Raw genomic sequence first — 12000 nt, forward strand, 5'->3', positions numbered from 1 at the left:
CCAGTATAATACATGTAGCTCTCCTGTCATGCTATGGCACAATGTTCTTCAATATCAGAAAGTTCCCAGTTGCAACAGAATGACAGTAAAAGGGCTATTTCCCCTGGCAAATCCAGGATTGCGAAATAAAAACATAATTTTTTGGTTTATCTATGTTTTGTGCACACGTATTAAAAAATATTGACAAAAAAGAACAATTCAATATTAAAGTCAGGCAAGATCTCACATTACACACACCACTGTACACATACACATCTAAACACATCTAAATAAATAATATAAATCAAATAAAGATGAGAGATTGCAATTTCTTTATACATCAACAATAATATTTGAATGTACAAATACTTTTTTTGTAACTAAAGGGAATTCAAAAGACCTACAAAGTCATATGTAAAGTCTTAAAATCTGGGGACATTAAAAAAAGTAATTTATGAATATAGAATTTACTTATAAGTATCATAACATTAACAATGAATTCGAGTTTCTTATCTATGTTATTGGAATTTTTTTGAAAGTATTTTCTGCTCAGGGTAAAGTTATATATAGACTTAGCGAGTTGAGAAATATACAACAAGATCATCCCAGAGTTCTACAATTATGACTGAACGATATTTAGACAGCAGGCTTTTGGTAGTTTGCACGATTAGTCACATGACATGCTCAGGGGAGCATGACAAGGATATGCAGTACAGGTTAATCTTAATAAAATGCATGATCTCATTTCATTCACACAGTTACACTAGGTCTTTACACCCCATAGACGCCAGTTTATTTACATAATATGACGAACGTCAATCTGTAAAATATTAGCCAATAAAACGCGCGCTATGATTTATTGTTGGGATTTCAATCAATATATTTCCTCGTTTCAGTAGGTTGACCAATCACCTTGTTAGTACAGCCTATCAGGAAGTATCTAGAGCCCTCCTTATTTTATGTTGTCAACCCGCTGATCCTGCAAGCTAACTAGCTAGCACGCGAAGTAAATCGTTGGGTGAACTATAATTCGACTGAGTTTAACGTTACTCGTTGGTTGAAGAAAATTTCATTTTAATCGCTGACATTGGCTGTGGTTGTCCTGGAGTCGTCAAGAAAGGCGAGACATTAACGCGTTAGCCTGTTTTCTACCAAGTTGCTAACCAGATCCGTTGACAGCTAGCTAGCTAGCTACTGTAGCTTGGCAGCTAACTGTCTGTATTGAGTTACCACAGCAAAGCTACGTAGTACGTGGTCTCAACCCTGCACTTCCGAGCCGTCGCCGTCCTATCAAGCAATTTTAAGATTTTACTTGGTTAAAGACCTCTCATGTCAATGACACTCTTCACGAAGTGGTAAGGTTATGATCTTGGCTATGTTGTGTTGGATGATGTTTATCTAGTAACTAGCTAGGTAAGTTAGTAGTTAAGCCTATATAATCTAATTAAACCAGACTGTAGCCCCTTAATAGGTGTAACTAACTAGCTGTCATGTTAGAGCTAGTAATTTTTAAGAAACATGACAGCTTGGTTACTTCTTTAAATAACAGGATGGTTATCATAGCTAATAGGTAGGCTACGGTGTAGAAAAGGCTAGTTAGCTACATCTTTTGACCATCCGCTACCAAGGCTTCTCACTGTCACCCCCAGCTGTTTGTTGTCACACACCAATCACATGATGGCTATTCTATCGTGTTTTCCCAGAAAGGACAGAAATTCCTCATCATTAGGTTAAATAAACTATTTCCAGTTTCAGTACAGAGTAGGAAGTGAAGTCACTTGTTCTACATTCCAGTGTTAACATCTGTTCTCTTGTCACTCAGGCACATCATCCTGTGATGACTCAACTTAGTGATACCCACATCTTTTTTTCAAACTATACTGAACAAAAATATAAAACGCAACATGTAAAGTTTTAGTCCTATGTTTCATGAAATTAAATAAAAGATCCCAGACATCTTCCATATGTGCTAAAAGCTTATTTTTCTCAAATTTTGTACACAAATTTGTTTACATCCCTGTTAGTGACCATTTCTCCTTTGCCAAGATAATCCATCCACCTGACCAATGTGGCATATCATGAAGCTGATTAAATGGCATACAAAGCCACAGGTGCACCTTGTGCTGGGGACAATAAAAGGCCACTCTAAAATGTGCAGATTTGTGTCACAACACAATGCCACAGATGTCTCAAGTTGAGGGAGTGTGCAATTGGCATGCTGACTGCAGGAATGTCCACAACAGATGTTGCCAAATAATTGAATGTTCATTTCTCTACCATAAGCCACCTCAAGTCGTTTTAGAAAATTTGGCAGTACATCCGACCAACCTTACAACCGCAGACCACGTGTAACTAAGCCAGCCCAGCATATCTGTATTCCCAGTCCATGTGAAATCCATAGATTAGGGCCTAATGAATTTATTTCAATTGAAGGATTTCCTTCTGTGAACTGTAACTCAGTAAAAAAATTGAAATTGTAGCATTTTGCATTTAATTTTGTTCAGCGCAGGGGAAGGATGGAGAAGTGGTTTACTTTGAAACTGACTGTGACTAATATTGTTTTTCCCAATAGCATTCACTAGCCTAACCACTGTGACAGCTGCTCTGGTCTGCATAATAATAGCAAAGTCGTCAAAAATGTTTAATCCCTGCCACTTTCAGATCCACTTTCTTGTGAATCAGCATGAAATGAGAGAAAATCGGCCTCACATCAGTCATTGTTTAGATGTACAACTAGCTTATCCTTTCTGTATTTCAATGTTAATGTTTAATCTTCATCTTCGTGCTGGACAGACAAAAGGAGAGCGGCATTTACTCCATGGCTAATCAAATTACAGATGCAAGCACTGTTGTAGAAAATCAATGTTTATCTCTCTTCCCCACCCCTCTCTCTCATCCCTCTCTTCCGTCAGGTCCCTATTGCTATGAGGATCTGCAGAGCCCTGCTGTAAGCCTGAGCCATGAACTCCGTGTCTCCCAGTGCAGTTCAGTATGTGGGGGGAGTAGGAGTGGTGTGTCAGGAGGACACCCTCCAGAGAGAGGAGACCAAGAGGCCTCAGCAGCCACAGCTGGTGGACCCTGGTGGAGGAAGTGGCTTTGGGAAGCGGCAGGGTACTGATGTCGGTGGGGGTGGAACCAGAGATGCCACCACCGCTGGAGAGCCAGACGAGGTGGACAAACTCAAGACCAAGCTGATGTCGGCATGGAATAATGTCAAATACGGTCAGTCAGTGGGTTCATTTGAACTTTTTTCCATAAGGTGGATAGTTCTATATAGGTGTTTAAATAGCAACAAACATAACTTCAAGTTTTTCTATACAGTCCGTTTTAACAATGGCTTTTTTTATTTTCTTAAGAAATAGCAACAAGGGGATTTTATAGTCTTTGTACTTTCTGTGTGAATAATCTTTGTTAGGTCTTTTTTTTTTTCTCTCAACAGAAGTCTCATACAAAGCTATGTGTAATAGCCCTCCTGAAGTCCACTTCCCCCTTCCTCACCCAGTCATCAAGACATAAAGAAACCCCTCTAAAAAGGTCTGTTCTGTTTCTTTTCCCTCTTTAGGCTGGTCAGTCAAGTCGAAGACCACATTCAACAAGAGCTCTCCGGTGACTGTAATGGGCCACTCCTATCTGCTCAATAGTGAAGGTAGCTAACCTCCAACAACCCCACTCCCAACTTCAAAAGACTTCCTGGTAAAATAGATGACGCTCTCTGCTCCATACCCAGTGAGGAAAAACTGGTTGGAAATATGTATTTTAACCAGTTCTGCTCCCTGGGTATCTCTCTCCCCTTCCAGACGAGGTGGAGTGGTTCAGGCGGGCGTTCGTGTCTCGGCTGTGGCTGACCTACCGTAGGGAGTTCCCCCAGCTGGATGGCTCCACCTTGACTACAGACTGTGGCTGGGGCTGCATGCTGCGGAGCGGACAGATGCTGCTGGCCCAGGGCCTACTACTACATCTGCTGCCACGAGGTGAGACAACTCATAGAGTTAGAAAGAGGGCTCTAAATGGGTAGAGATACAAAGATGGGTCCTCTTCCTAACTCTGAGACAACTGCACCAAATCTGGCCCAATCCCCCAAATATGCACATACAATTGTGGAGATCTGAGAGGATTTGTTTGGTATAAGCAATATGATCGGTGAAACTTACACCTAGCAGGGTGGAGCTATTAACATATTGCATACACCTGTCAGATCCTCTCAGATCTCCACCAGGGCGTAGGGGTCCATTTGGGATGGGGCCCCTGTCTCTCTCACTCTTGTTTCTCTTTCTGCCACATCTCTCTTCAACTGTTTCTCTCTCTCTTTCCTGGTCTGTCTCCCCTCTCTCTCCTCTATCCACCTCTCCATCGATCACTACTAACTAACTGTCTGTATTGTGTTGTCTAGACTGGTCGTGGCCAGACGCCCAGCAGTTCGCCGATGTAGACTTTGAGGCTCTGAGACCCCGCTCCCCGTCCCGCGCTGGTGGTGTACCCATCCCCTCCTTCGGCTACTCCTCCTCCTTGCGGACCCCCACCACGCCCCAGAAGACCTCCATGCCAGGGGGCACGGCTCTCAACCATACCCAGAAGAAGAGGCCCGAGTCGGGCAGGGACAGGCAGGCTGAGCCCCTCCACCGGAGGGTTGTGGCCTGGTTTGGGGATGAGCCCCCGGCCCCGTTTGGCGTGCACCAGCTGGTAGAATTGGGGAAGAGCTCAGGGAAGAAGGCGGGGGACTGGTACGGCCCCTCAGTGGTGGCACACATACTACGGTGAGGAGCCCCCATGGGGTGTGGTCAAGATAATGATGTTGTCAGAGCATCAGCCATAGAAGTAGAATCTATAAAACATACCTCATTCAAGTCAGTGATGGCATTAGCATGCATTTGATTTCTGTACTTAGATTTTTGATAGATGTCGGTAATGCCATAGTACATCAGAATGATCTCCAGCAGACATGTTTACTGATGCACCTTTATTGTGTAGATGTTTTGGTTGCTATTATATTTTTTTAAGAAGGCTCGGTGGTATGCCTGACTGCATGTTGACGTTTACCAGGGTTGGAGTCAATTACATTACAATTCCACTCAATTCAGGAAGTAAACTGAAATTCCAATTGTTTTCAATGTTCAATGAGGAACATTTGTAATTAGAATCAACATTTGGTTTACTTTCTGAATTGAACCAAACCCTGATATTTACTTCATGCCCAGTAGCATCAGTATGTTGTGACATTAAACATGAGCTGTATGTTTGTTTTCCAGAAAAGCAGTTGCCAAGACTTCTGAGGTTCACAACCTGGCTGTATATGTAGCGCAGGACTGTACCGGTGAGTTTGACTTTACACTGTACCTTTCCTGCTGGGTAGTTGGTTGGTTGGTGTTGTCATTTGTCGAATTCACCAGATATTGTGTGTTTGGTCTCAAATGTTCTCGTCATAAGTGATGTTTCTGCCATTGGTCTTCTGAATGTAGCTTAACTGTGTCTCATTTCTGTATCACAATTAAATTACAAAATGGGTCGGGGGGGACATGTCCCTAGTGAAACTTAGGCCCATAGTAGCATTGTGTTTCTTTCAGTGTACAAAAAGGACGTGGTGCATCTGTGTGACCAGTCGTTGAACCAGAGTATATCAGATCCTGAGCCCAGTGGTCCAGGCTGGAAGTCTGTCATCATACTGGTTCCAGTCCGACTAGGAGGAGACTCTCTCAACCCCTCCTACATCAAGTGTGTCAGGGTGTGTACACGCATGTACACACACATTTTCATAACCTAACCTTCGTCACAAAGCTTGTTATTTCTCCATGGTTGATGTCGCTCTGACATGAATCTGGATTTCTTTGTGTCTGAAGAACATTCTCAGGTTAGAATGCTGTATCGGGATCATCGGCGGAAAACCCAAGCATTCGCTGTTCTTTATCGGCTGCCAAGGTAAGAAATGCACTCTTCTTCCTGGTTCAGTTGCTTCTGATTGGACAGTGGGCTGTCATTTAACCTAACCTCGCCTTCTTCTTATTTCCTGTCCAATCAGACGAGCAGCTGCTGTATCTGGACCCTCACTACTGTCAGGCCGTGGTGGATGTCACTCAAGACAACTTCCCACTGGAGGTTGGTTGGACTTTATATCGCTCTGCTATGACCCAGATAAGCATGTTTTGACTGGATCAAAGTAGGTCATTTCAGATTCAGATGTGTACCTTGTCTGTAATGCTCTCCCTCTCTCGCTCCCCACCTCCCCAGTCGTTCCACTGTAGCTCGCCCAGGAAGATGCCCTTTAGTCGCATGGACCCCAGCTGTACTATAGGCTTCTACGCCAAGAACAAGAAGGACTTTGAGTCTCTGTGTTCTGCCGTCTGTGTGGTGAGCTCAGCCTCATTTCAAGTCTCTTTTTTTACTCACGTATACATTCCTCACTTATGCATCATTTTTACATTAGTTATGCATCACATATAGATCATTTATAGATCTTTAATTTATAGATCTTTGACGCTGATAAGATTTATAGATGCATGAGTTGAAGCGACGCAACTTAGATGGCTTATTCGTCACTTATAGATAGACACGTTGCACGTCTCTTACGCATCAGTGATACATCACTTATACATCAGTTACTGGATACATCAGTTACTGGATACATCACTTATACATCAGTTACTGGATACATCACTTATACAGAACCATTCAAAAGTTTTGACACCTACTTATTCCATGTTTTTTCTTTATTTTGCCTATTTTCTATGTTGTAGGACAGTAGTGAAGACATCAAAACTATGAAATAACACGTATGGAATCATTTAGCAACCAAAAAAGTGTTAAACAAATCAAAATATATTTCAGATTGTTCAAAGTAGCCATCCTTTGCCTTGATGACAGCTTTGCACACACTTGGCATTCTCTCAACCAGCTTCATGAGGTAGTCACCTGGAATGCATTTCAATTACCAAGTGTGCCTCTTTTCTTAATGCGTTTGAGTCAATCAGTTGTGTTGTGGCAAGGTAGGGGTGATATACAGAAGATATCCCTATTTGGTAAAAGACCAAGTCCATATTATGTCAAGAACACCTCAAAGAAGCAAAGACGAATGACAGTCCATCATTACTTTAAGACATGAAGGTCAGTCAATCTGGAAAATGTCAAGATCTTTGACAGTTTCTTAAAGTTCAGTCTCAAAAACCATCAAGCACTATGAAGAAACTGGCTCTCATGAGGACCGCCACAGGAAAGGAAGACCCAGAGTTACCTCTGCTGCAGAGGACAAGTTCATTAAAGTTAACTGCACCTCAGATTGCAGCCCAAATAAATGCTTCACAGCATTCAAGTAACGGGCACATCTCAACATCAACTGTTCAGAGGAGGCTGTGAAAATCAGGCCTTCATGGTCGAATTGCTGCAAAGAAACCACTACTAAAGGACACCAATAAGAAGATGAGACTTGGGCAATTTAGAAAATAACAAAAATAATGAAAAAATCATGGAATGAGTAGGTGTGTCCAAACTTTTGACTGATTACACCAACTGTATACATCAGTTGCACTAACTGTTACTGTATACGTCACTTACATAAAGCTCTTATCTTATTCTGGGTGACTTTAATAAGTGACCAATTCAACACTTTCATATTCCCCACCCCAGGCCCTATCGTTGCCCGAAGAGAAGTACCCCATCTTTACCTTCGTGGAGGGCCAGGCCCAGGACTATGGACTGGTGGGCCACAGCTCCTCCTATCCTCACTATGACACCTCCCCCACCCCTGGCCCCGCCCACATGCTGCCCCAAGGCAAGCTCAGCAGGAGCAACAACATGGGCAGCTCTGACGACTTTGTCTTCTTGTGAGTACTGATTTGTGTTCCTGAGGAACGAAATGTAAGCAAACGGGGAAAGACTGACTTAGAATTTTGGGATGGATTCCATTTCCCTGTTTTTATAGAGCTCAAAGTGGATATATGCTTTCTGCTATATCACAAACTCTGGCATTTGTGTCCATCATATTCGAGGCGAGGCTTCAACTGAATCTCACTGTCGGCCTGTCTCTGTCTGGGCAGAAACAGGTCTTAGAAACTAACGCTAGGCATTACTAAATTGGATTGTTGCCCCATCCCAAATGGACCCTAAGCACTATACACTTATGGAGATCTGAGAGGATCTAACAGGTGTTAGTAATATGAACTAGGCTAGGTGTAAGCTTCACCATATTGCTTATTTATACCAATCAATTCAGCTCAGATCTCCAAGGCCGTAGGGATTTGGGATGGGGCCTCTGACTTCATTTTGGGAACAATAACAACTGGAAACACGGAGCCTGTTTGGCATGCTACATGACAGGGGTCACTAGTAGTGGAAGACAAGGTACTCAGCCCTCTTATCTCTGACTTGTATTATAATACTGCTGTACAATTTTTACATTAATATCTGTTTTGTAAGATTTATTGTGTGAAATTATTTGTGTGTGAACTGAAGCTGTTGGTGTGTTTTATGTTCTCATTCCTCTACTGTACTCTTATATTTCCTATGCCGTCATAATTCAGTGTCATGGCTATAGTACTATATTCATACTACATGGCTATATGAATTTCATTGCAGCATTCCAACCCTCTCTTTAGTTGTGCTGTCCTTTGACACACTATTCAGGCAACAGTAAATGACCTGGGCTCGGCTCCCTACCTAACCTCGCTCACTGTTTTCCAGACCTGGGTTCAAATAGTATTTGCTTTTTTTCCCTTCCAAAAGGCACTTACTTTTGGGACTATTCTTTTTGCCCTAGCAAGCTCAGAAAACCAATACTAATTGAACCCCAGGTCTGCTACACTCACACTATTTCATCAGCTCTCTCTTGTCAATTAGTCTACCAGTATCAACTTGCAACACACTAACAGGAATCCACTGTTACAACAATTGCCCCTTTTGTGTAATGTGTTACACTAGCTCCTATCTGGATGATGGGAAATGATCCATTTACCAAGAGGCTATGTCCAAAATGACACCCTATTCCCTACATCGTGCACTACATAGAGAATAGGATGTCTTTTTGGATGAAGACAGTTTTTGGTTGTAGTGAGACTTGTTGAATGAATGATTCTGAACTCTATTCCTTTTAGGGTACTCATAATGTTTTAACAAGGTGGTGCTGCTGAGTACTGGCAGGGGGGGATGCCTCACTTTGGACTCATTTCTTTACATTTTTGAACATGTGTAACTTCAATTTATTATGGTAGAGTTAAAAGCCTTGAACTTTGGAGACCTGCATATTAATATCTAAGCCAGGGCTGTTCAATTCTGGTGCTGGAGGGCCAAAACACTTCTGTTTTTTAGTTTCTACCTGGTAGTTAATTGCACTCACCTGGTGTCTCAGCCAGGTCTCTCCTTATTAGAAGGAGAGGATGAAAACCAGGACTGACGTTGAACAGCCCTGATCTAAGCATTAAACCCCCCCCCCCCCCCCAAGTTAGATATCAAAGTCACAAGCTCCCTCAACCCCAAAATAAAATGAAATAGTCTGGGAAGTGGTTAAAACACTGTTGATTTGGATGCTTGATCTCACATTTTAATTAGGCTTCTGACCTGTGTGCAACAGATATCCTCTAAGGGGCAAATCTTGACTTTCACTTAACCTGAATGTTCACTGATCATTCATTGAAGTCAATGGGAGAATAAGTGAGAATGTGAGGTTAGCGAGTTAGGATTCACCCCAGTAATCTGTGTAGTTCACTCTTGTCCATGTGTATATCTCATAAAGGTGACATTTTATTTTCTAAATAAAGTGAAGAATTGGCATATGTAGAAGTCTTAAATGTGCTAATGACCACCCTAATAAGGGACTGCATTCATGTGGACAACATGACTTTGTAAAACTGTTGTATAGAATGTTATTAAAGGTAACTTTTTTTTGTATTTATTGTCTGAATACAAGATTAATTGAACTCTTGGCCTACATGTGTATGTTGTATTTGTGCCAGCCAGGATTCTGACGAGTAACAACCTCCTTATCCAACTATCTATTGTCCCTCAGTCACAATCTTTATCCTGTATAAAAACCACTATCTCCTACAGTGCCTTGAGAAAGTATTCACACCCCTTGACTTTTTCCATATTTTGTTGTTACAAATTGGGATTAAAATTAATTCACTTTTTGTGGAGGGAAAAATTCTAACATTTATATATATATTTATATTTTAGGGGGGAGAACAAGTATTTGATACACTGCCGATTTTGCAGGTTTTCCCACTTACAAAGCATGTAGCGGTCTGTAATTTTATATCATAGGTACATTTCAACTGTGCGAGACAATCTAAAACAAAAATCCAGAAAATCACATTGTATGATTTTTAAGTAATTAATTTGCATTTTATTGCATAACATAAGTATTTGATCACCTACCAACCAGTAAGAATTCTGGCTCTCATAGACCTGTTAGTTTTTCTTTAAGAAGCCCTCCTGTTCTCCACTCATTACCTGTATTAACTGCACCTGTTTGAACTTGTTACCTGTATAAAAGACACCTGTCCACACACTCAAACAGACTCCAACCTCTCCACAATGGCCAAGACCAGAGAGCTGTGTAAAGACATCAGGGTTAAAATTGTAGACCTGCACAAGGCTGGGATGGGCTACAGGACAATAGGCAGGCAGCCTGGTGAGTAGGCAACAACTGTTGGCGCAATTATTAGAAAATGGAAAAAGTTCAAGATATACGGTCAATCGCCCTCGGTCTGGGGCTCCATGCAAGATCTCACCTCGTGGTGCATCAATGATCATGAGGAAGGTGAGGGATCAGCCCAGAACTACACGGCAGGACCTGGTCAATGACCTGAAGAGAGCTGGGACCACAGTCTCAAAGAAAACCATTAGTAACACACTATGCCGTCATGGATTAAAATCCTGCAGCACACGCAAGGTCCCCCTGCTCAAGCCAGCGTATGTCCAGTGTATATTTGGCCTTGTGCTTTGGGTTATTGTCCTGTTGAAATGTGACTGTGTCCCAGTGTCTGTTGGAAAGCAGACTGAACCAGGTTTTCCTCTTGGATTTGGACTGTGCTTAGCTCTATTCTGTTTGTTTTTATCCAAAAAGCTTCCTCGTCCTGGCTGATTAACAAGCATACCCATAACATGATGCAGCCACCACCATGCTTGAAATGAGTAAGTGGTTCTCAGTGATGTGTTGTGTTGGATTTGCCCCAAACATAATGCTTTGTATTCGGGACATAAAGTACATTTCTTTGCCACATTTTTTTCAGTTTTATTTTAGTGCCTTATTGCAAACAGGATGCATGTTTTAGACAATGTTTTTATTCTGTACAAGCTTCCTTCTTTCCACTCTGTCATTGAGGTTACATTTGTGGAGTAACTACAATGTTGTTGATCCATCCTCAGTGTTCTCCTATCGCAGCCATTAAACTGTTTTAAAGTCACCATTGGCGTCATGAGAGGTTTCCTGAGCGGTTTCCTTCCTTTCTGGCAACTGAGTTAGGAAGGACGCCTGTATATTTGTAGTGTATTGATACACCATCCAAAGTGTAATTTATAACCTCACCATGCTCAAAGGGATGTTCAATGTCTGCTTTTTTATTATTGTTTAACCCATCTACCAATAGGTGCCCTTCTTTGCATTGGAAAACCTCCCTGGTCTTTGTATTTATAATGGATCCTGTCAGCAGCTACTCTTCCTGGGGTCCAGCAACGTTAAGGCAGTTATATACTATTTAAAATATTACATGACATAACCCTTTACACAATACATTGTGTTTGTGGTTGAATCTGTGTTTTGAAGGCACTGTATGCCCCTACATGGATGCTGGTATTTGGTTTAGATAGAACATCTGTAACACAGAATAGACTCTTTGCTGTAATGGCTTCAAATCAAATAGTATCCTTGGAACTGATGTTGATCTAAATTCAGTCTGGAAATAAGAGTCACTGCTCAGTCTGTGCGAAGGATTCATCTTTGCATTTGTTTTTTTTATAGAAATATCAATCATGAAATAACATATGACTTGGAAATCTAGACAAGACAAATAACTAATATACAATGTACAGTGTGTATCC

The 12000-nt window shown here is 41.7% G+C and overlaps 1 protein-coding gene across 1 annotated transcript; it reads left to right on the top strand.

The window, feature by feature from the left end:
* Positions 1-902: 902 nt before the first annotated feature.
* Positions 903-9883, top strand: atg4da (autophagy related 4D, cysteine peptidase a). Its single transcript, XM_046331349.1, has 11 exons — positions 903-1334; positions 2892-3201; positions 3542-3625; positions 3777-3950; positions 4370-4733; positions 5226-5290; positions 5541-5698; positions 5814-5892; positions 5993-6069; positions 6202-6321; positions 7594-9883. The coding sequence occupies exons 2-11, from the start codon at positions 2940-2942 to the stop codon at positions 7792-7794; spliced, it is 1584 nt and encodes a 527-aa protein (XP_046187305.1). The 5' UTR covers positions 903-1334; positions 2892-2939; the 3' UTR covers positions 7795-9883.
* Positions 9884-12000: the final 2117 nt, after the last annotated feature.

The sequence above is a fragment of the Oncorhynchus gorbuscha genome, linkage group LG26, assembly GCF_021184085.1.
Source record: "Oncorhynchus gorbuscha isolate QuinsamMale2020 ecotype Even-year linkage group LG26, OgorEven_v1.0, whole genome shotgun sequence".
NCBI classification, from domain to species: Eukaryota; Metazoa; Chordata; class Actinopteri; order Salmoniformes; family Salmonidae; genus Oncorhynchus; species Oncorhynchus gorbuscha.

Excerpts from the sequence above, each read along its gene's own strand:
- atg4da (XM_046331349.1), top strand. The coding sequence starts at position 2,940 with ATGAACTCCGTGTCTCCCAGTGCAGTTCAGTATGTGGGGGGAGTAGGA. Across the intron at positions 4,734-5,225 it reads GTGGTGGCACACATACTACG|AAAAGCAGTTGCCAAGACTT; the intron begins GTGAGGAGCCCC and ends TTTGTTTTCCAG. Across the intron at positions 5,291-5,540 it reads TGTAGCGCAGGACTGTACCG|TGTACAAAAAGGACGTGGTG; the intron begins GTGAGTTTGACT and ends TGTTTCTTTCAG.